General features: G+C 37.7%; 1 protein-coding gene across 1 annotated transcript; it reads left to right on the top strand.

Annotated features, from left to right (window-relative positions):
- The first annotated feature begins 2,936 nt into the window (after positions 1-2,936).
- Positions 2,937-21,735, top strand: Anxa1 (annexin A1). Its single transcript, XM_021652534.2, has 13 exons — positions 2,937-3,094; positions 8,795-8,874; positions 8,969-9,077; positions 9,652-9,746; positions 10,467-10,580; positions 11,233-11,323; positions 13,357-13,436; positions 14,559-14,615; positions 16,132-16,225; positions 16,985-17,080; positions 18,119-18,177; positions 20,149-20,271; positions 21,390-21,735. The coding sequence occupies exons 2-13, from the start codon at positions 8,809-8,811 to the stop codon at positions 21,444-21,446; spliced, it is 1,041 nt and encodes a 346-aa protein (XP_021508209.1). The 5' UTR covers positions 2,937-3,094; positions 8,795-8,808; the 3' UTR covers positions 21,447-21,735.
- Positions 21,736-23,678: the final 1,943 nt, after the last annotated feature.

Here is a 23,678-nt window from a genome sequence, read left to right as displayed (position 1 = left end):
GACCTATTAGCTTTAAAAATGTTCTTTATTTTATGTGATATTCATAAAACTGAACAATAACAATATTAATAATAGCTCCACTAATTAATTCTGTGTGGGGCAAGAAATAGGGGAAAAGGGGAAGTAGAAGGAGAAGAAGAGAGGGAATTATTTGTCTTATAGTTGACTTATTTAGAAGTCAGGGAAAAACTACTTGCAATGTTAGTTCTCAAAGATACTTTATCTAGGAATGTTAGAAACCAAAACAGTGATTTTCACTGGTTATAAACGGTGGGGGAGAGGACGCTGTGGGGGGTGTGGGCTCTGGATGAGTTTATGTTCTCTGTGGTTCTATATTCATCCCCTCTCACAAAGGAGCCTCAAGGCTCATAGAGAGCTCAACAGTAGTCAGAAAGCTCATTCCCCTCCCCCCCCCAGTTTGGTTTCCTTCCCAGATTTTTACATTAGAGAAAATGAAATGAATATGTTGTGAAAAAAGTTTCTCCTGTGGGCTGCTCTTAAGTCTTTTACAGCCTTTTTTCCCCCCATATTTTGCTTTCTAGCTGTTTGTGATTAGTCGAGGCTGATGAATCATCCATCGCCTTCAAGACCGGTGAGTCATCGCTTTGGGCTGGGGTGGTGGCTCACTCCCATGGGCTCTTTAACTCATGGTTGTCCCTTCGCTGTCAGTGGGAACATCCTGCATAGGTGCTTCATTTTTCACAAATGCACTTGACAGTACGAGGAAGTGATTGTGTCCTGGCACAAGCTCGCTAGTGCTCACAGGGCATTACATTACACACTACTAATCGTTTCCCCCTTTTACATCTGAGAGTTTTCCTGCCTTCACAGTGGAGCTGGAAGCTATTTGGGGAAGTATTATTTTAACATATTTTCCCTTAATTTTACCGTAATAAGTACTCGGTTCAGTTTGTTATTATGACTTTTCTGCTGCACCGCAAACTCAAATAGATAAAGCGTTTCAATGGGGCTTATGCCATGGGAAACAAAAGCTAAAGGGAAGGAGACTATGTATCCTTTCTACATTGTTAATGTTATTTCAAATACATGAATGTTTTCATTTCATAAGGCTATCAGTGTGCACAAATGCTCCAACGTTTATGTACCAAGGTTAGTATAAATAAAAATAGGTAAAAATGGAAATTACCTTGAGTTAATATAATTATCTTTGCTCTTCTCTGTTGACAACATAAATATGATGCAGAAAAGCTAGATGACATCTGTCAAGATCAATTCTCCATTATGTCAATTGTATTAATTAGTGTTCAATTAGTTGATTTTTCTTTTTAACACATACAGCATATATCAAAAATATCAATTGATTTTTTTTTCTCAAGTAATTACTTCACATGACCATAGTACTTAAGGTCACATTTGCTTCATTAAAATTGGCATTGAGTAGTCAATATGTGTCATAGTATTTTCATTGACTTTTTCTTTTCTATTTTTGTTTATTTTGTTTTGTTTTTTTGGAGAAGATCTTTTTCTAGACTATTAGTCACTGTGTAACCAAGGCTGACCTGGAACTGATGGGGATTTTCTTGTTTCAATCTCCCCATTTCTAAGATTATAGGCATGAATTACCATCTTAGTCTACTGATTTGACTGATTGTGTGTGTATGTGTGTGTGTGTGTGTGTGTGTGTGTGTGTGTGTGTATTTATGGTGGTGAGAGGTTAAACTCAGCCTCAGGTGTCATCTGCCTTGTGTTTTGAGCCAGCGTCTCTTGCCTGGCTTGTAATTCCCAAATTAGACCAAACTGGCTAGCTAGTCGATGAGCCTCTAGGATCCATCCATCTTTCCACTAGTAGGATTACACTCATGCCTTTATGACAGGCTTTTAAATTTAGCTGCTGGGTATCAAACTCAGGTCATCATGCTTGTATGACCAGAACTTTACTGTTGAACTACCACCCAGTAGCTAGTCTATGACTTTTATAAACATGAAACACACAATTACCTGAAAGATAGGTGAGGAAAGAGGTGGGGGGAAGCACAAAGTATAAAAGTACAAGGCCAGCAAAACCTTAGTGTCCAAAGATCAGAAGGGACAGCAGATGCCATTCTGTAAGATGCTGTTAAGAACGAAATGAATCACATCAAGTTTCCTGGAAAATTTTCCCTTCTTTTCATCAGGTGGGCAGTCTCCTATGACATCTCCTCTGTGGTAGTTACTAATCCATTAATCCCTTCAGGTCGAAGTTCTCGGTCTTTGCTTATTGCTCAATTCTTCTACAACACCAGGGCTGTTTTTACACTCTAGTTGTGTGGTTTGGGTCTCTTCAATAATTTTAAAAATAGCTTTTCTTGTAGTACCAACAGTTTCAATAAATGTCATAACAATTAAATTTTTAGCATTGATTACTGAAAACATTGAAGCAATCTGGACCTTCTCATCTGTCCTATTTCTGAGTTACGGTAGTTCTAAATGTTTGTTCGGATGGCAGGGGCATTGCTGATGAATTATAACAAAAGTACTCATCACAATATAATTGTAAAACCTACAAATAAGTCGGATCTTAATTGTCTGAGATTAAGTAACGCGTTAGTGATATAGCTTCTATAGAAAAATGATAACAAATTCAAAAAAAATAAAGTAAGTCTCACGGGTCACATATTAATAAGTGTTATGGCTGAAATAAATTCCAAGGCCCCTCTCCACTTCTATGTTCTTTTAGTTTTGTGATTAATGTGTTTTTAAAAATTCTATAATGTGCTTGATTTTAAAGTTATTCCAGTAAGTTCCTTAGGATAGGGCAGGGAGTTCAACATAGCTGAAACTCTGCTGCATTCTGCCACTCCTGGGAGGGATAAAACCACAGAAGGAAGAGCAGGAAGAAAGAAAATCCACCTTCCTTTTTCCTTTCTGTAGCTGAGTTAGTTCCTGGAGTAGTTTTGCAAGACTTGTTTCTCCTTGGTTTTGACGAGGGCTGAGCCACTTCTTCAAACAAAAGACAGCCAGTTACTAACTTCTGGTTGCTAGGTGTGGCCTCGGTTCACATCCTATAAAATCAGGAGTTCAACCCTTCCTGTCCAGACTGAAAGCCTCTGAGCAGAGCCTCTCTTCAGCTCCTGGGAAGACAAGAAAATAAAAGGTAAGGCTTAGCTTTCTTTCTCCATAGTTCTGCTTGCGGTAGAAGCTGCAAAGCCCGGTGAGAACGCCTTGTTTGGTTCTCCCTGTGTTTCGCAGAGAAGTGTTGTGGACTCCTGAATTCAACTATAGTTTTTATGAAAAGTTGCAGTTAATATCACTTAGTAAATCTTGCTGTAACATGATTCTGTGTGCTTATCTTTTACACGTCAAAAATTATAAAGTTTTGCCTTTCTTAACTAAGAATTGCAGTTCTGAAACTCTGGCAAATTTGCTCTCTTGCTCCGTTGATGAATTACCAGAGGAGGGCGGGGGGAAGAGAAAGTGTGTTCCTGCTCGGGCAATCTTAGAATGAGGTTTTCATTCTTCCTGTTTGAAAAAGTGTGTTTTCCCGAGAGCTGTGTGCTTTGTGTGAGTTCAGTGCTGGGGTGGGAGCCAGGTGGGGTCCCAGAGAAACCAGAAGTTTCAAACTCTGAACTACTGCTACAACATAGAAGGCCTTCATAGCTGAAATATTTTTGTTTAAATGAATTCCAACGTCAGAGTGGGCTCCCGGCCCTTTTTAATTAGCGTTTGGAGTGAATGTTATGTTTGCTCATAGTTTAAGATGGTCCGCTTATTACTCGTTTCAATTAAACAGGGAGTGGTCACATTTCCTCCCTATAATCTCTGCGTCATAGACAGGCTTTTCTGGTGCTGGTTTGAAAATCTAAGGGGAAAGCAGATTTTTTTTCCCCCTGGGTGATGTCAGCTAAATCGTTCTGTGGAATGCAGGAGAGGCCCTACAGAAACTGTTCTGCCTGGAGGCATCCGGGTTCACATAAACTACAGGCGTAAAGTCCCTAGAAAAACAAAAGGCAAATCTAAAGTTGTATGGCGTTGGATTGAACTGCAAAAGCAAGAACAGATGATTCCTAACTACACCCTTGGTGTATACTACAGATGTTCCTCGGAGGACTTTTCCCTTAACACACTTAAAAATGTTAACGAAATGCCTTAACTTCTAATTTTATGGGAGCCAAGTAAGTAAGATGTGTTTCTTCTCACCATAGATGCCTACAATTGTGTGAACCCCGAGAAATCAATGCCCCCTAATACTGAGAGGGTAATGTGTTCTGCTAGTTGCAGATAAGGCCTGTTTCAGCTGATTCACTTGTGGTAAAACCCTCGTTTCCTGATTCAGAAATGGCCTCTTCTGCAGAAGTTGCATGGTTACCCCACAACCCAGAAACCCACACTTCCTATATACCTGATATGACACTGATGCTTTCAGGACTGTAGCCACACTCTTAAGGAAGCAGCTGAAGTTAGGTGCTTATCAAATACTTTCTCAACCAAAAACATCTGCAAGGTTGATATCCGAACATAATATTAGATGGATGGGCTGACTTAGTTCTCTCTAGATTTGTTACTTTATTCCATATTTAAAGTCAGAACAAAACAAGAGAATTTAATGATGAACCATGAACAGTTCTTAAAGTTGAATGTCTTTTTCCTTCAAATTTGCACACATTTATCAGAAAGATCAGATATTCATTCAGTCTAACCCATACCTCTCTTCCTTTAGGCTAATTTTCTCCTCTTTGTAGTCAAGGTGACGTGGAAGCCAGTTGCTTCAGAGCCATAGTGGGTGTTACAGAACATTTATGTTAATATTTTAATCTTATAAATGAAAACCATCAGAAGTTTTATATTTTTATGAAATCCTATTTCCAAGTTAAAGAAACTTAAATTAATGATCATGACACTGTGATTCTTCTATTTAAAATACTATCCATATGGGTTTAAACTCCTTGCTTAAACCTGCGTAGCTGTTTCCTTATGTGCTGTTTGTTTATTTAATAATCAGTATTTGTTTATTTAGTAATACTTCATAATGCTTATGGATTTACAGAATTCTAGGTCTTCGTGAGATATTAGAGATGCCTAATAAATGGGCTGTGACTTAAATTGCTGGAGGTGCAGATGCCAACATGAAAGAATAATACCCAATGGCATGAGGCTATTAGATGGGCAGATATGAGAGGCTTTTGAAGGTTCCCTCAGTGCAGAGCTGAATACCAGTGAAAGCACCACAGAGATGTTGATGGACCCTTAATGCTTACTCTTCATCAAATAGCAGTGAGTCAGGCAGAGACAGTGGTGGGGATGAGGTCAGAGCATTCCAGGCAACAGACACTCCCTGCTCAGAAGCCTGAAGGAAAGTACCCAGGAGCTACCTTTGGTTAAATAGCTTTTGAAAGTGATGTCACTGTATATTCTAATTATCTTCTCCTGCGGCCATTGTACAGCCCAATTATTTACTCCAGGTGGGTAGTTGTGGGAGGCACTTACAGAACAGGTATTCCAGGAACAACTGTACAAAAGGCAAAGTCACGTGAATGTAAACATTCCCTGGCTGCAGTGAAACCCTCTGAGTCTCCACGAATTCTCTGTTACTGAATCCGAACCACAAATGGATAACAGTTAGTATTGGTCTTGTTCTCATCTCTTTAGTCACTAATTTAAAGAAATATGTAGCATTTTGTAGTCAGAAAGCATATATTTATATTATGACTACTGACACTAATCCCAGGATGTCTGTCTGCAGACGACACCCTGTATAAAATAATAAGGATGGTGATAAAGTTATTTTGTCAAAAAAAAAAAAAAAAAAAGGCTAGTGATTGCAGCTAATATCATTGTGAAACTGATAGTCCTAGCATGTCACCAGGACATAAGCCACATAGCTGTCTTCTCAAGGGACACTGTTCCTGTGTTAATAAGTAAGTTACTCAACAAGTTTTTTCTTCATTCTATACTTTTCAGTTAATACAGAAACAATGTTGAAACTGGGAATTTGGTAAACCAGGAAATCCACTGCTTTCTACACAGATTCTGGAAGCCACCTTCCAGGACACTCAGAAAGATAGAAACATGATGAAGACTACCTAAATATAAATACACAAAAAGGCTAATTTTAGAAGTTTTTCATTTAATCTGTATATAAGTAGGAATACATAATAGCCTTGCATATTCACAAAAGAGATGATCAAGTAGAAAAAAAAAGTTAAGTGGTGTCAACTTCCATGTGGGTTGTCTTTGAATTCTTTCCTTTTGACCCTGAAGATTTACTTGGATTGAAAAACTAATTGCTAACTAATTGAAATATATGTTGAGATAAAACAACATTACAGTAAAACAATTAAGATGGAAGAAACAAAATTTTCCATGAAGAATCTAAGCGCTGAGCAGGCAGGGAAGATGGGCTAAGAATCCATCAGACATTCTGAAAAGTGCTCTATGTGTAAGCCATTCTATTAATGAAGGTTATTATCAGGTTATTATCTTTGGCACTAAGTAGGCTGTCATAAAATGAATTTTCTTTAGAACAACATACATCCTTGTACAGTCCTTAAACTCTGATAAGAGTTAGTAGCTGAGTCTGGAATCCACTTTCTTCTGTGGACATTCATGAAGACTGTTCTGTTCTGGATGCTTTGCTTTTCTGGACCATCTTTCTGTAGTATGCACCTACATCAGGCTGGAGTGAGGATGCTCAGAAGATGTAGGTTCAAAGCTGTGTTCTCTAGGGATACTCTTATCAAGAAAATTGCTCATCCTACTGCTTCATGTTTTCTTGCACAATATAATTAACATAGTCATCTTAGTTCATTAAGCTTTCTCAGTTTAAAAAAAAAGCTGTGCATTATGCAGTTGTTTTAATAGCATTAAAACCATAAAATTACAGTTCTTTCATTAAATTCCCAAGAATTTTATTGGGCACTGAGTTGTCTTACTCACTGTTGATATTATACTGTCCTCCAGTTTGAAGAACTGTGCTGTATTAACTGAAAACAATGAAGTTACTCAGTTTTTTTTTTTTTTCTTTTAAAGCAAATGATCAGATCATTCATTTTGAGAACTCCATTTAACTAGGGTCAAGATAGCAACTCTCATTGTTGAAACTTGGCCAGAAGAGTTGTGAAGCTGTCGGTGTGCCAACTTGGCAGTTGAAATGTGAAATGTTGTGTGGCAACAGCAATTGCACCAGATTCAACTCTAGTGAGAAGTACAGTATCGGGAATGATTGCACATGTTTTTACCTGAGGAACAGCTTTGAATGTATTGATGTGAGAGAGAATTCAGTACTTTGGTGAAAGCTCATACAAACGACTGAATAGTCATTTCAACAGGCCCCATGGTCATCAGGTGCTGACTGTTTCTGCTTTGAGCATTATTTTCCTCTGGAATTTAATCTTGTTCCTTGGGAATTAGTCATTCTTCTAGCAGATGCAGACCAAAATGCTTTGTCTGGACATGCCAGTAAAAGACCAGTTTATGAATTTTACTTTTCGTAAGTTCTGTGGCTTCATACCATGAATCCCAGAGATTATCTTTCTTGCCTTCCTCAAAGACATTCATTGAGCAATCTTCAGAAGGCATCAGAGATAGGTCAGTGTAGACACCGAACACCAGCTCCTAAAAATGTGGACTCAGACAAAAGGAATCATTGACGACATTTCGTGTATGTAGAGAAAACAGACTATTTGTTAACATTCTTTCAGTATTTTGTCTCATTAAATACAAACATGACCAGGCTGAAAGCTATGCAAGTCACTTAAGAGACATCCTTTAAGGTAGTTGCCAAAAAATTATGTGTATCTGAGCACCATCCAAGTGCTTCTTGTTAGAACAGCCTTTTCTATTGTGTGTGACTGCACAACAATAATATTTATACAGCTCAAATGGGAAGAAACATGAAGATACTTACCTAGTCGAATAATGTTATAGCAAACAATGAAAAGAAGGAGAGAAACAAACAAACAAGCTGCATTACTGAGAAAAAAATACATAGAGTTTTGAGTTGATCTAGTCCTATAGATGGCTCCAGATTATTTTGCTTTTTAAATGCAAGCATATTTTCTCTAGACATGCCTTTGGCAAAGGCCCCAAGTGATCTCAGCAGGTGCTTGCATAAAGTTCTGAATGGTAGAGGTTCTCTGTCCTTTACCATGATTTCACATGGTCAAAAGAATACTCCTCCCAAAATACAAACATTATTCACACTACTTTCCATTTACAAACCTAATGATGTTGCTCTGAGCTGTGGACCTACCTTTAGATTCCTTGTTGCAAATTCTATCCACATTTGTTCCTCTAGCAAACTATACTCAGCTTATTGAAGGGATTTTCTGTATTTTTTTTCCTGTGAAGCTTTCTACCATGTTAGTTTTGACTCATCTCAAGAAAGCCTCTTCTGAACCAGCAGTTCCCTCTGAAATTTCCCTAGCCTTTGTGCTTTCAGCCAAGCGCACAGACCAGATCTAGGTTCCACAAGACAAAGGACATCAAACATATCTATTGAAAACTTTTGCATCCTCTGCTTAGCCTTTGCCGGGTGGTCTATGACTTTAGATTAGGGGCATGATCAACAGCTTTTCTCTTCAGACCCTATGATTACATGTTATACTTCTCTGATACTTAGAGGGCAGGACTGGAAATACCAAGAAAATGTCCCATTTCTGAGTAGGGGCTCTGGTTATCATTTTAATAATAGAAGCAGACTTTAAAAAATATTGAAACCTCACATCTTATGATACTCCAAAGAATAATCACAGCAAAGAACACATATGCGGTTCTATCGTGGTGTCTTGAGTGTGAAAGGTAGGGATTGAGGGTGTTGACCTCATTATATAAAAGCACCTATCCATTTTCTTTTCAGATACTCCTTTTAAAATGGCGATGGTATCAGAATTCCTCAAGCAGGCCTGTTTTATTGAGCAGCAAGAACAGGACTATTTGGTAAGTAATCAAAATATGAAGTCGTTACCATGTTAAAACAGACACTAACATGGATGAATGAATGGTGATGAATTTATGTTTTTCACATACATAGCAAGCTGCAAAGTCATACAAAGGTGGTCCTGGCTCAGCTGTGAGTCCCTATCCTTCCTTCAACCCCTCAGCGGACGTTGCTGCCTTGCACAAAGCCATCATGGTGAAAGGTGAGTGTGTCCCATAGAAGAGTCTCCTCCTGAACATTTCATAGAAAATACTTGACCGGATCTTGGGAAGCAAACCTGAGGAATGCAGAGTCTTTTTTTGGGGAGATAAAATTATTTCCTCAGCTGCAATAAGCTCATTCCTATAATATGAGTACTAGAGAGGCTGAGGCAGGAGGATTGCCACTTGAAGTCCACATAGGCTGTGTAGTCAGACTCTGTCTCCAAAAGAGGAAGCTGTCTTTCATTTCAGTACCTAGGAAATTTTGGTCAGCTATGGAATCTCTGTTGCAATAATAAATGATCCCACCAGCCTGTTTCTAGTATAAATTAATGCTTAAATCAGCATCTGTGATTACATTGAAAGTTTGAATATACCTTTGAAGTACCAATGTCAGGAAACTATTAACTGGTTCTTTAGCTTCCATTCAAATAAATGAGATGTACCTTCATGTTCTTCGGCTTGAAATGTGCTGTGACATTCATTTTCTAGGCTGAGATAGTTCTCGTTTTCAGCTTTGCTATGACTGTGCCTTGAGCAGCACCGTGGTAATGAAGCACTTTATGTCAATTGCAGGAGTCGATGAAGCGACCATCATTGACATTCTCACCAAGAGAACCAATGCTCAGCGCCAGCAGATCAAGGCAGCATATTTGCAGGAGACTGGAAAGGTGGGGAGAACGATGGACTCGGACGTTCAGTTTTCTCATATTTGCATTCCTGTGTGCTTCTGAAGCACAATTTCCAGTTCTTTCTATACTCAACACTGTTAACCCACTCCTCCCAAGGTGGGAATCACAGTATTTGTCTCCTTGGTTGTAGCAGATTTACTCAGTTCACACATTGGCCCATCTTGCCATAAAGTTTATTCAGAGGTGATATTCTATGTTGGAGGCAAGCCATCAATTATGCAAAAGAGACATCAAAATTACTGTGGAGGAGCAAAGACATTGTTCTGATTGAAGTACTTTTATGTATGTCATTAAAACTAAAATGAGCTGCTTTATGAGGAAATCTAAATATTTTATGCAACTCTAGATTGGAGGTGAGCTTTCTCTCATGGCAAATATGGATAGCTTACTTTCAACTGGAAGTAAGAAAACTGGAAGGTACCATGTTACTAGCCCGATGGAAAGCTTGGAACAGCTTTGCGTTTTGAACTTTGTGATTCCTTTCCCGTTAGAAACACTGAGGACAGGATTCCTTGGGAAGTCAATATTGGATGCAGTAAAGTTCATCTAATCTCCCTAGATTAAAAGACTGAGAGGACATTCTAAGTGTCCAGCTTGTTTTCAGCATGGAAGGAAGGCATTATAAAGGATTTCTGCAGTGAGAAGTGTCGGCAGGTACAAGACTGTTAGGAACTCATTCTAACCCTTTTGTTTTTCTAGGCCCTGGATGAAACATTGAGAAAAGCCCTTAAAGGCCACCTGGAGGAGGTTGTCTTGGCTCTGCTAAAAACTCCAGCCCAGTTTGATGCAGAAGAACTGCGTGCTGCCATGAAGGTAAATGACCCCGCCCCTCCCCTCTGTTCAGCAGTTTTTAAAATTTATTCTATTTGCATGAATGTTTTGCTTGAATGTATGTATGTCTGCATATTCCCCATGATCCTGGTACTCTCAGAGGTCAGAAGAGGGCATTTGATCCTCTAGTATTGGAGTTACGGAGACTTGTGAGTCCTTATGTGGAGGTCAGGAATTTAATCTAGGTCCTCTGCATGAATGAGTGCTTTTAACAGCTGAGCCTTCTCACCAGCCCCCTAAATGACTCTTTTAATGAAAAACTCCTTTCCCTAAGAAATATGGAACCAATTTGTGTGTTAGTGTGACTAAGCCTTCATTATCGGATGCATGACTGTCAGTCAGATCAAAGACTGAGCAAGTTAATAATTTAACAAATCAGTCATGAGATACACAAAAAGTAAATATTAGAACTAATATTCTTCATGCAATTTAAATGTGTAAGTCAAATCTATGTTTTTTTATTCACTCAAAATACTGAACATAAACTTACTTTTAGAACAATCTTTTAAGTTTTTTAAAAAAATATGAACAAAATTGACTGAATGAAAAATTATAGCAAACTTTGTGTGGACAAAACAAGTTGATTCTCTTGAATGAAAAAAAAAACAATGTATTTTTTTTTCTTTAAATTCAGGGACTTGGAACAGATGAGGACACTCTCATTGAGATTTTGGCAACAAGAAAGAACGCAGAAATCAGAGAGATTAACAGAGTCTACAGTGAAGGTAGGCTCAGTGTTGGAGTGTCTTAGCTGGACAAAAAATCAGACAGAAATACTTTTTGGAAGCCAGCTATGGCTGTGATTTAGAGAGCCTACATTCTAAAACAGTCCCTTCCTGGGTGGTGCATATCCCCAAAATGCAGGGTGAAATGCCAGTGAGAACTCAGGCCCCCACCCACTTGCAACTTGCACCTTACTAGAAAATGTCTTTTAGAGCTAGTGAGCACATATTGTTATAAACAGGACTGAATTCAGAGGATTGGATTTAAATAATGTTCTGAAACCATTTCTAATGTTCTGAACTCCCAAGTTTTTTTGTTTTGTTTTGTTTTTTGTTTTTTGTTTTGTTTTGTTTTGTTTTGAAAAGACTACATAATAAGAATGAGTATTTCTGACCAGAACACTTTCCATTCATTGTTCTGATCCTGTGTTGGGATCCTTCATTTTACCACTGAGAGAATAAATGATTCAGTTTCTCTGCTAGATAGATAAAAGACTATGACAGACTATGGATGGCTCATTGTACAGTGAGGCCTTTGCTCAATTGATTCATTCCTCACTGCACATGGAGATGGCTGCACATCTCTGGTGATTTTATAGTTCCTCTGAGCTGTTGGTTTTTTTGTTTTGTTTTGTTTTGTTTTGCTAAACTAATATGTGGCTTTGTTCAGGATCTCTGTGCCTGATTCTCCCACCAAAGACACAGGGACAACAACATTGGACGTTGTACTCAATTAACTACATGAGTCAAAGTGGAAAAGTTCTCAACCACATTTTCTGCACTTATTTTCCATAACTGATACTTACCTTACATCCATTTGTCAGTAATAATAATTCAAGAGACGTAATTATTAATGTGTTTGGTGAAACAGAGTTTACAAAGGTCCGTTCACATTTCCCTATGATCCTGAAGATTTGATGGCTTAAGGTGCTATATCTATTTCATTAAAAATCCAGTCATTTTTTTCCACTAAAAGCACTAAATTTTGTAACTAAATGGATGTGTGTAGACAAGTGTTTTAAATAAATTCATACACACATGCCATTGACCAAATGATAAATACATCAAAGATTTATAATTTTAAGGTAAATAAATAGCCAACATTCAAGCAAGTACTGCTTTTTTTTCCCTATTAAATATTGTTTTATTCATTCTAGTGATTAAATTTTGGCATATTACATTTCAAAATGATCTACTAAAGTTTGCTTAAGCAATTCATTGTTGTTAGCAAATATTTACGGCTGAGTTTTCATACAGAGTATTCAGTTTTTTTCCGTTGATCTATAGGAAAATATTTTACAGTCTTAACATTTCAGCTGCTCTAGTTTCCTCATTCTTTTTTTTTTGTGCCTTTCTTACATTTTATTAGAAGTCTCAAAGTCTACAGATTATTTCTTTTTTTTTCTTTTATTATTATTATTATTATTTTTATCAGTTACATTTTATTAACTCTGTATCCCAGCTGTGTCCCGATCCCTCATTCCCTCCCAGTCCCTCCCTCCCTCCCTCATCTCCACCGTGCCCCTTTCCAAGTCCACTGATGGGGGGACCTCCTCCCCATTCATCTGATCCTGTTTTATCAGGTATCTTCAGGACTGGCTGCAAAGCCCTCCTCTGTGGCCTAACAGGACTGCTCCTCCCTTCGGGGGTGGGGAGACCAAAGAGCCAGTCATTGAGTTCCTGTTAGAAATAGTCCTTGTTCCCCTCACTTTGTAGTTTCCTCATTCTTATAAAATATTTTAAAATATGAAATGAGTCATTCAACCATATGACCTATAAACTAATGCAGACATGTAAGATCTTGTTAGTTTGTTATTTGCATCATCATTATTTTTTGTTTTGTTTTGTTTTTTAGGACAGGGTTTCTTTGTGTGGCCTTGCCTGTCCTGGACTCACTTTGTAGACCAGACTGGCCTTGAAATCAGAGTTCTGCCTTTCTCTTCCTCCCAAAGTTCTGCGATTATAGGCTTACACCATCAAGCCTGGCTTATTTTTTAATAATTTGTTTTAAAAATCTAATTTTCTTTATCTCTTAGAGCTGAAAAGAGATCTAGCTAAAGACATCACCTCAGATACATCTGGAGAATTTCGGAAGGCCCTGCTTGCTCTTGCCAAGGTATAACTTACATGCTCTGGAAATCTCTTTGCTATTAGAACTAATACAATTTTAAAGTTGTAAGCATTTTCTGTGAATGAGAAACTCTTTTCTTAAAATTAATACTCCTTAATTGATGAATCATACTTGTATGTACTTAAGGGAACAATGTGATGTTTTGATACATATGATATACAATTAATAATATAAAATAATGTCTTTGTATTTTAACTTCCTACCACATTTTCAGAGGTGATATTTGAGGTTTATCTTCTGGTCATTTAAAAATATCTACTATGTTATAAATTATGTATTTCTTACTGTATAGTTATACCACATGCACTTTTTTCTTTAATTTATTTTTTTATTCATTACAATTTATTCACTTTGTATCCCAGCTGTAGCCCCCTCCATTGTCCCCTTCTACACCCACCCTCTCTCCCTCCTCTCCTCCTATGCCCCTCCCCCAGTCCACTGATAGTGAAGTCCTCCTCCTCTTCCCTCTGACCCTAGCCAATCAGGTCTCACCAGAACTGGCTGCATTGTCTTCCTTTGTGGTCCAGTAAGGCTGCTCCCCCCTCAGAGGAAAGTGATCAAAGAGCCAGCCACTGAGTTCATGTCAGGACAGCCCTTGTTCCCCTTACTAGGGAACCCACTGCCTATTAGAGACTGTACCCTTTAATCTGTGTCCTCCAGTCCTTTGTTCCTCACCCTCCTATCTCTGATCATCATCAATGTATTCTTTGTTTCCAATTCAGGTGTTTTAAGAAGCACAGCTAAGTGAGGTCATGCAAACTTGCTTTGCTTTCTCTTGCTTGTGTTCTTCACTGCAACCTTGCTAGGAAGGATAGATGCTCTTTTCCCTTTTTTTTTTCCTTAAGATTATTGTCTGATTTTAAGAGAATTAAGTGTGATTTAGATAAGATAAAGTGTGATAAGAACTCACATGTAATAAAAAGACAGGGGTTATTATTTTTATTTGCAAAGGAAGAATGATGGTATTTAAATTATGGTCTTAAGATTATATAGCCTTCAATTTTAAGAGTTGAAATTTGAGTGCAAAAATTATAACCTCAAAATGGAGTATTCTTCTTGTGATTACATCCTACAGAAAATCTTATAATATGTTGGGTATTTTTTCAGGGTGACCGTTGTGAGGATTTGGGTGTCAATCAAGATTTGGCTGATACAGATGCCAGGGTAAGCAATGCTGACACAGTATCAGTGAAGCAAATCTTCCTACCTTCTTACTCTCTACATGTGGAAGCAGACCACAGGTCCTCTGAGAAGCCAGTGACTCCTTAATGGTCATTATTAGACACAGATTCTAATAGCCCAGGAAGGAAAAATAGAGTCTTTTTGTTTCCAGTTTATCTTGTCATTGGCTCAAAATGACTGAAAAAATTATGAGAATTTGTTTGTCTTTCTCAATAACTGTTGGGTTGAGAACAGTCTAAGTTTTGACTTTATAGTGTAAGAACATAACTACATGCAAGCTCAGCCTCTTAGAGGGGAGTGTAAGTTGCTACCAATTTGAAATCCTCTTTCCTCAGTCTTTCAAATGCTAGGGCTAGAACCAATTACTGTTATGCCCAACTGGGAAAGGACATTGTTGCTGAGTAAAGTGAAATCAAGGAACACAATGAACATTTTATTTTAATAGAAATTGTGCAAACATATAAAAATAATGATGTGTAATTGCCTGTAATAAAAACTATTCTTATTTATCTTCGTGAATATCTTTCCGTTTTACTCCATTAGGAGCCCTTTATGTATGTTATAGAGATTACATGATCAGTATGGCTCAGGACTGTGATAGAAACTAATATTTTAGAGTTAGTGGAACATACTTGTAACAAAAAGACAGGAATTATTATTTTCATTCACAAAGGAGGAATAATTGCATTTAACTTATTTCCTAAGATTATACAGCTTTCAAATTTCCACATTGAAAATTGGGTACAGAAATTACAGCATCAAAATAGAATATCCTTCAGTAGCAAATAAATGTGTATATAGAGGGGGGAGATGCAAGATCTATGCAGTGGTTAAGTTCTTGATTTATTGATACTATTTGCTAATCATTTCTTTGGGCAATGTAGAATAGAAAAAAAATCTTTTCTGACAAGTCATTTGAGTTGTCTTTATATGCAGAATAATTTTAAAGCAATTGACTCAGCAAACATATATGCCAAAAATGTATCCTTATTTTGTCATGTACACAAAACACCTTGAGAGATACTGCCCACTTCATCGTTCTCACATTCAATAAGGGCCACACCGGTGATGCCCTTTTTGATTGTATTACGTGCAGCATAACTGCCTATATAATCTTTGTCATTTTAGCCCATGGTCACATATGTACTTATTCATTTCATTTTTTTAGCTTTATTTTTACTTTATTTATTATTTATAGTATATTTATATACTTTGTATCCAACTCCCTTGTCTCCTCCCAGTCCCATCCTCCCTTCCTCTTCTCCCCCTATCCCCTTTTCCTAGTCCACTGATAGGGGAGGTCCTCCTCCCCTTCCCTCTGACCCTAACCTATCAGGTCGCATCAGGACTGGATTCATTGTCTTCCTCCGCGGCCTGGTAAGGCTGCTTCCTCACGAAGGGAAGGTGATCAAAGAACCAGCCACTAAGTTGATGTCAGAGACAGTCACTGCTTCCCTTACTAAGGAACCCACTTGGCGACTTGTTCATTTCTTGACAGGCTTTGTATGAAGCTGGAGAAAGACGAAAGGGGACAGATGTGAACGTTTTCACTACAATTCTGACCACTAGAAGCTATCCTCATCTTCGCAAAGGTAACAAGAAATTAGCTTCTATGGGATGTGTTTACAGAAGATTAAATGTTGCTTATGGAGGACAAGTGAGAGGAAGGAAAGAAAAAGTCTTTCTGTAACAAATGAATGCAGTGCTGCTGACTGCTTATTTCTGTACACATATTGGTCCGTTCTAACTGCCACTCTTCACATCACTGAGAACACACTTTATGACTTTGAAGAGGGAAAGCACTTATTTTTACTGTTTCTATTCTTTCAATGTGTTGGAGTAGTTAGGAGAAGAGCTATAAACAAAACATAAGAAATGAAACAATAAATAAATTAGAAACATCCCAAGGGTCAGGAGATGATGAAAAGAATATGTAGACAGCCCAGAAGTAAAAGAGATTTAAAAAATCTCTAAATTCCCAAAGGTTAAGAGTTAATAGTTAGCAAAGGGTAAGGTTAGTGCAAAGTTAATCGCTGTATACCAACACTACAAGTTTCTATATTAAAAAAAATAAATTTGCTGTGCTAAGATTGGGATGGAAAGGACTATTAATACTGCTATGGAAAAAAAGTACAGGTCTCCATCACCTGGCATTTCTGGCACTTATTGCCGGCACTTGCAATATGAAGATGAAGTAGACATCTTATGCAGAGTCATGCAAATAGCTTTGAAAATTGTCATCGAAGTTCAGTGTGCCCAAGGAGCTCCTTGAGCGAGTTGCCCTGATTTTGCTAAAGTTTACTAGAAGACAGGATGTTTCACACAAATCTTAACTTCCATTTCCCATTCAGTGTTTCAGAATTACAGAAAGTACAGTCAACATGACATGAACAAAGTTCTGGATCTGGAACTAAAGGGTGACATTGAGAAGTGCCTCACAGCCATTGGTTTGTAGAAGTTGCTCTCTCCTGAACTTGTATACTTGCATTTCACTTCTGTCCTATACAAAAAGTCATACATGTATATAAAAAAAGTCTTGGCAGAGGATACACCTGTGCATGTATTTTTAGACTGAGGCAATATGTAAGACTGATGAGGAAATAGGAAGGCTGGTTTTGGTTGGTTTGTTTTTTGAGATAAGGTTTCTCTAGGTAACAGTCCTGGCAGTTCTGTAACTCACTTTGTAGAACAGTCTGGCCTCAAACTCATAGATCCTCCTGCCTTTGCCTCCCAAGTTCTGGGATTAAAGGTGTGCTCTGCCATGCCTGTCTTAGGAAGGCCTTTTTAATAAGACAGATGCTCTTCAAGGTATGGAGATGCAGAATACATATTTGAGCATGGGTTTATAAAGTAATACACCAAGCAGGACATACCTCCTGGGCTACTATGGATACAAGTGAAAAACATTTAATTTCTGGTGTAACCACCTGTATAGCCTTAAGCAAGTCCTGGACAATCTAAGTTAGTAGGTCTGGGTAAATTTTTAAAACTCCAATCCTTTTGCATGTCTGCCAGAGACAATCTTTTCTTCTGGGGACCAGGGTTATAAGCTTCTAAGATGCTCTGATGGATATCAGTCGTGCTGTTCACAGATCCCACTTTGAATAGCAACAAAAAGAAAGAGCCCTACAGATATGTGCTAGTATTTTGTTTGGGCAGCTGCTTTTTATCAAAAGTCTACTGCTGAGCTCCTTTGACAAGTGTTCATATGCAACATGAGACGAGCATTTACATGCCTCGCCTTTACACTGGTTTCCCCATGCCCTCAGAGGGGAGACTGTACTCAGGGGACAGTCACTACTGAATATTGACAAGAAAAAGAAGGTTGAAAATGACCTTATGGAAAGTGACTCTTTTCTAATGAACCAAACTCCCTACATTAGGCAGAGGGATAGAACTCTTTTTGGCAAAATCATTTCCTGTTTCTTTAGTATGTATCTGCATTCTGTGATGAAGGCTGTGACTGACATTTGCATCTCTTACAGTGAAGTGTGCCACCAGCACGTCAGCCTTCTTTGCTGAGAAACTTTACGAAGCCATGAAGGTACCATTTTACTTAGAGGATTCATTTAGAGGAGAAATTATCTGTAGGTAGAAGAGCAGAGGGCCTTATGTGGCTTGAAAATCGTATTTTATATACTTTCTTTAAAGAAAATTACTGTTTTATTCCATTCAAAGGGGAACATGCTACTGCGTTAGAATGAACTTCTTGGACTTGGTGCATGTTTTTAAAAAGGTTTATGTGTATGTGATTATGAGGTGAGCTAGCATTTACAGGTGATTTATAATTCACTTAAAACCCGAATCACCAAGAGAAGAATGGCACACTGACATGATACCTTAACAACCTGCCTAAGCTGAAGCTGTGAGCTCTTTATCCTTCCACTTCCCAGATTTCTTTCATTTTGCTAATTATGCTGTCTTTCCTGCCACGGACTAACAGTCTTTTAAGAGGTCATTCTGCAGTTAGAGAAGTAGAATGTGGTATTGAGTTGCATTTGAGATACTTCGACCATTTCACTTTTACGTTCTTCAGCAAGGAGGTTGCCATGCAGGTGCCCCAGAACTTCTATGTTGTGATCTTAAGCCAGTAGTTATGAAATGGTCTTTTCTTTCTAACCCAGACGTAACAAAGCCACAAGAAAAGGAGAGAGTGACGGGAAGAGCTAACCATTTGAGTAATATTGGGAAGCTTCTGTGAAACGTTAGACATGTTTTCCATTTTTATCAATTTGGGCAGGCTCAATAGGCTTAGTGGAATACTAATTAATTTTCTCTCTGTCTCATAAGCCCACTGATTTCCATGTAATATCCAGATGAATAATGACAAACAGCTGGGTGTGAAATAAGGCCATATGCACCAAACTTCAGAAGTCAATATAACTTTTTCTTATCTAATCTAAAACCATAAGTTTGGGCCAATGAAATAATTCAGGAGATAAAAATCACTTGCCATCGAGTCTGAGACCTGAATTCAATCTCTGGGACCCACATGGTAGAAGGAGAAAACCAGTTCCTGAAAGTTGTCCTCTGCCCTCCACATCAACACTGGCATGTGCACGCACAGACATATGCCCACCAGTGAACACACAAGAAAATATAAGGAATAAATAAGTAAATATTATTTCAAAAAAACTTAAAGGCTTGAGGTTATGTAAGAGTAAGGTGTAAGGAGGGAGAGAGAAAGGGGACAAAAACAGGGGTGGCTCAAGAAGGGAAAACAGTGTACATTTGGAACTTAAAAAGAATGGATCCTTACAAGAGAAAAGGTACGGTTAGCTTGGCAATCAAAATGGCTATAGAATTATGCAGGGCAATGTATATCCTCATAAGATAGTTGCTTCACTGTAAGAGAAGTGGGAGACCACTGAGTTGCTTTAACAAGATAGGTTGGATTTATGGTTTCAGGGAACAAAACACTTTGCTCTTATTGGATAGTTCAGATACAGCAAAGACTGGATGGTGAAAAGCCAATTAGAAAGCTGCGGAAACCCTGACACCCTCTGCTAATATAACTCTGGGTTTCTTCTTTCATTACCACTGCCCTCTCTCTGTCTCCTCTCCTCTCCCTCTCCCTCTCCCTCTCCCTCTCCCTCTCCCTCTCCCTCTCCCTCTCCCTCTCCCTCTCCCTCTCCCCCTCCCCCTCCCCTCTCTTCTCTTTGCCTCTCCCCTCCCCCTCCCCTCTCTTCTCTTTGCCTCTCCTCTCTTCTCTTCCCCTCCCCTTCCCTCCCCTCCTTTCTTCTCCTCTATTCTCCTCTCCTCACTTCTCTCTCTCTCTCTCTCTCTCTTTCTCTCTCTCTCTCATGTGTGTGTGTGTTTGTGTGTGTGGTATTAGAGAGAAAGACATACACATGCACTGAGGGAGGGGAAGAAGAAAAGAGGAGAAGAGAAGAACGTAAAGTAGTGATTTCTCTATTCATAGTGTGTGGAAGGTCAAATGAAACATCCCTTGAAAACCCAATGTCTTCATGGAGAGGTTTTCTACATGTAATGAAACCATGATTTGTCTGCACAGGGTGCTGGAACTCGCCATAAGACATTGATCAGGATTATGGTCTCCCGTTCAGAAATCGACATGAATACTATCAAAGCGTTCTACCAGAAGAAGTATGGAATCCCTCTTTGCCAAGCCATCCTGGTATGTTGTGGTTTTCATAACAGCACCTCTATTAAACAGAGTTCTTCATGAAACATTTTTCAAGAGCAGAGCTGATGTGACGTACTACAGCTGATATTGCATATATAAGATTAGCTCAACTTCTTAGTGTGAATGATCCACAAATAAACCAAACTTCATGTAATTAAATCTAGTTAACCAAATAACTAAGTGCATTTTGAGGCACATAGAAATGACTAGTCCTTTGTGCATAAATAACCCTGGAATATTTCAGAATTCCTGGCAGTATTGATATGCATCATGATTTATTTTATAGTAAAATTGAAGGATTAAAAGTTTAGTATGAAAATTAAGTTTCAGTGTTTTGCTTGTACTAAATATTTTTCCTTTGTAAAATGTTCAAATATATGTTCAAGTTGAGTGTTGGAAAAAACACATAAAAATGTCAAGGTTGATCCTATAAAAAGATAATTATTTAAGTTCACATTATCTGTATTTAACAATTAAAATATCTGAAACTCAAATGAGCTTTTGCTCCTTCTGTTGAGCGATTCAGATATTTCTTGTGTAGGGTATCAAATTATATAATACTTCAATTAATTATATGCTATACTAATATTTAGAAATACTTGTTCTAATATGGAATAGATATAGTTCTGCTTCTTCAAAGCTGGTGAGTCCCCTCTGGAGAACATTTAATTTAGATTTTTTTTACAAATGGCTAAAGCCCAGCCACATACTTGTCATCCCAGCACTCCAAGAGGAAAAGGCAGGTGGATTTCTGTGAGTTCGAGGCCAGCCTGGTTAACAAAGTGAGCCCAGGACAGCCAACACTACACAAAGAAACCTTGTCTTGAAAAAAACAAAATATATAAATAAAATAATAAAATATCTTATCATTAATAAACATTTTATCATTAATAAATATTTCATAATAATTTAATAATAAATATTGTATTAATAAATTTATTATTAATAAAATGTTAATTAATGAAATAAAAACATAGCTATGTTATCCACTGTAATGTATGACCTTTGTAGCTGAGTCTGCAAAATCTATGCTTCTTTTATAATTCAAATATCTTGTACTTATCATGATTTTACATTAGATCATATATACTCTTTTTTTGAACCAATAGGATGAAACCAAAGGAGACTATGAAAAAATCCTGGTGGCTCTGTGTGAAGGAAACTAGGCATCCTCGTTGCTCTGAAGCATGCTGATAAGAACAACTCTTAGCTGCTGTTTTCCTTCTATTACATGGGCTTAAGTAGGAGAGTTGGCTGAGCAGATAAGTCTATTTTACCTGCTTTGAATAATATAAACTATAAATAAGTTTTACATCATACCTTTGTACAATAGAGAATACTTGTTTTGTTAATTATGTTTATCCCAAATTATAAATCCCTGTAAGCAAGCCACTTTGATAACATTCCTGAGAGAGAAGTTTATGTGGACTAAAATAAAACAATTTTATAAGAGAATTGGTATGTTACTGGCTTTTCTTGTTTGATTTTCTTTTTTACTTTTGTAAATTTATTTATTGTTTTATTAATTAGTTTTATTAATTCTCTTTGTATCTGAGCTGTAGCCCCCTCCCTAATAACCTTCCAATCCCACCCTTCCTCTCTCATCTCTTCCTATGCCTCTCCCCCAGTCCACTGATAAGGGAGGTCCTCCTCTCCTTCCATCTGACCCTATCCTATCAGGTATCCTCAGGACTGGCTGCATTGTCTTCCTCTGTGGTCTGGTAAGACTGCCCCCCACCCTCAGGGGTAGGTGATCAAAGAGCCAGCCACTGAGTTTATGTGAGAGACAGCCCCTGTCCCATTACTAAGGAACCTGCTTGGACACTGAGCTGCCACGGTCTACTTCTGTGCAGGGGTTCTAGTTTGTGTGTGTGTGTATGTGTGTGTGTATAATCTAATGGCTTGGTTTTACAGAGAAGAAAAGTCAGTTTCCCCTATTTGAAGATGATTTTATGCATGAAAACACAAAAGTCCTGCCAGAAAGCTTCTATAAATAATCAACAATTTCACCAAATCAACAGGATACAAAATCAATTAAAAAATTCAATGGCCTTTTTGAATATCTTTATTAAGCATGCTGAGAAAGACATGTGGGAGCAGGTAATTCATAATGGCACCTAAAAGACTATGTAGGATTAAACCTAATCAGGGAGCTAAAGGACATCTACATGCAAATATCTTAAATCTCTGAAGAAAAAAAATGAAGAAGATACTAGAAAGAGGCAATACCTCCTATGCTCATGGATTGCTAGAATTAATATTGTGAAAATAACCATCCTACCAAAAGCAATTTACGAATTTAATGCAAACCTGATCAAAATCTCCATTTCCCAGTCTTTGTAATAGGAAAAAACAAAATACTCCTAAAATATATATGGTACCACAAAAGAGTCCAGAGAACCAAAACATTTAATAAGAAATAATCTGGTAAAATGACTGTACCAGATTTCAAGCTATGTTACAGAACTATGATAGTAAAAACATCTATTGCATTGGCATAAAAACAGACACGTGTATCAATAATACAAAACAGAACATCTTATTATTGAGACCACAAAATTACAGCCACTAGATATTTGAGAAAGCTGCCAAAAATACACACTGTAGGAAAGACAGAATCTTTAAAAAATGGTCAGGCACAACTGGCTATGTGAATATAAATGAATGAAATTAGATCTATATCCCTTACACTGAACAAAAGTGAGCTCCAAATAGATCAAAGAACTTAATGCGAAGGCTGAAGCAATCACCGAGACTGCTAGAGGAGAGGATAGGCAAGGCTCTGTAAGGCATGGGTGCAGACAGGACTTCCTCAGCCCTTCATTTGTTCAGGAAGTAAGGGCCACTCATTGGCAAATGGGACCTCATACAGCTAAGAAGCTTCTGGGTAGCAAATGAAACAAGTGAAAAGGAAGATCATAGAGTGGGAGGGAATTTTTACCAGCTACTCATCTGGTAGAGGATTAATATCTAGACTACACAAAGAACGCAAATGGCAAAGAATGTAGAAGACAAATGACCTACTTAAAAAGGTAAAGAATTTAGAAGGCAAATGACCCAACTGAAAAATAGAACACAGATTTGAATGGAGAGTTAAAAAGAAAAATGGCTATAAAATTTTTAAAGATGTTTTATATCATCAGTTTTTAGGGAAAAAAAGCAAATTAAGACTACTTTGAAAGTATGTGATGTCTGTTCATGACATCTGAGATTTACAGAACTTTCCTTCCAGTAACAGCACTTTTTGCTGTAATTGTTAGCATTTTAATAGTGCTATTATAAAAAGCATGTAGTGCATTTTCATAAAACAAATGAATATTTCATTAAAAATATAAAAACTACATTGATTTTATGCTATTATAAAACCACGTTGCTCAGATGTAGCCCATGGCAGCTCA

Source organism: Meriones unguiculatus, chromosome 1 (assembly GCF_030254825.1).
Source record: "Meriones unguiculatus strain TT.TT164.6M chromosome 1, Bangor_MerUng_6.1, whole genome shotgun sequence".
NCBI lineage: Eukaryota > Metazoa > Chordata > Mammalia > Rodentia > Muridae > Meriones > Meriones unguiculatus.
The sequence above is the reverse complement of the archived record's forward strand: the minus strand, read 5'-3'. Positions and strand labels throughout refer to the sequence as shown.

What these genes read in the sequence shown, in the direction of transcription:
- Anxa1 (XM_021652534.2), top strand. Translation starts at nt 8,809, where the DNA reads ATGGCGATGGTATCAGAATTCCTCAAGCAGGCCTGTTTTATTGAGCAG. An exon ending in TAACAGAGTCTACAGTGAAG is followed by an intron (nt 11,324 to 13,356) that starts GTAGGCTCAGTG and finishes TTTATCTCTTAG; the next exon opens with AGCTGAAAAGAGATCTAGCT. An exon ending in CTCTTTGCCAAGCCATCCTG is followed by an intron (nt 20,272 to 21,389) that starts GTATGTTGTGGT and finishes TTGAACCAATAG; the next exon opens with GATGAAACCAAAGGAGACTA.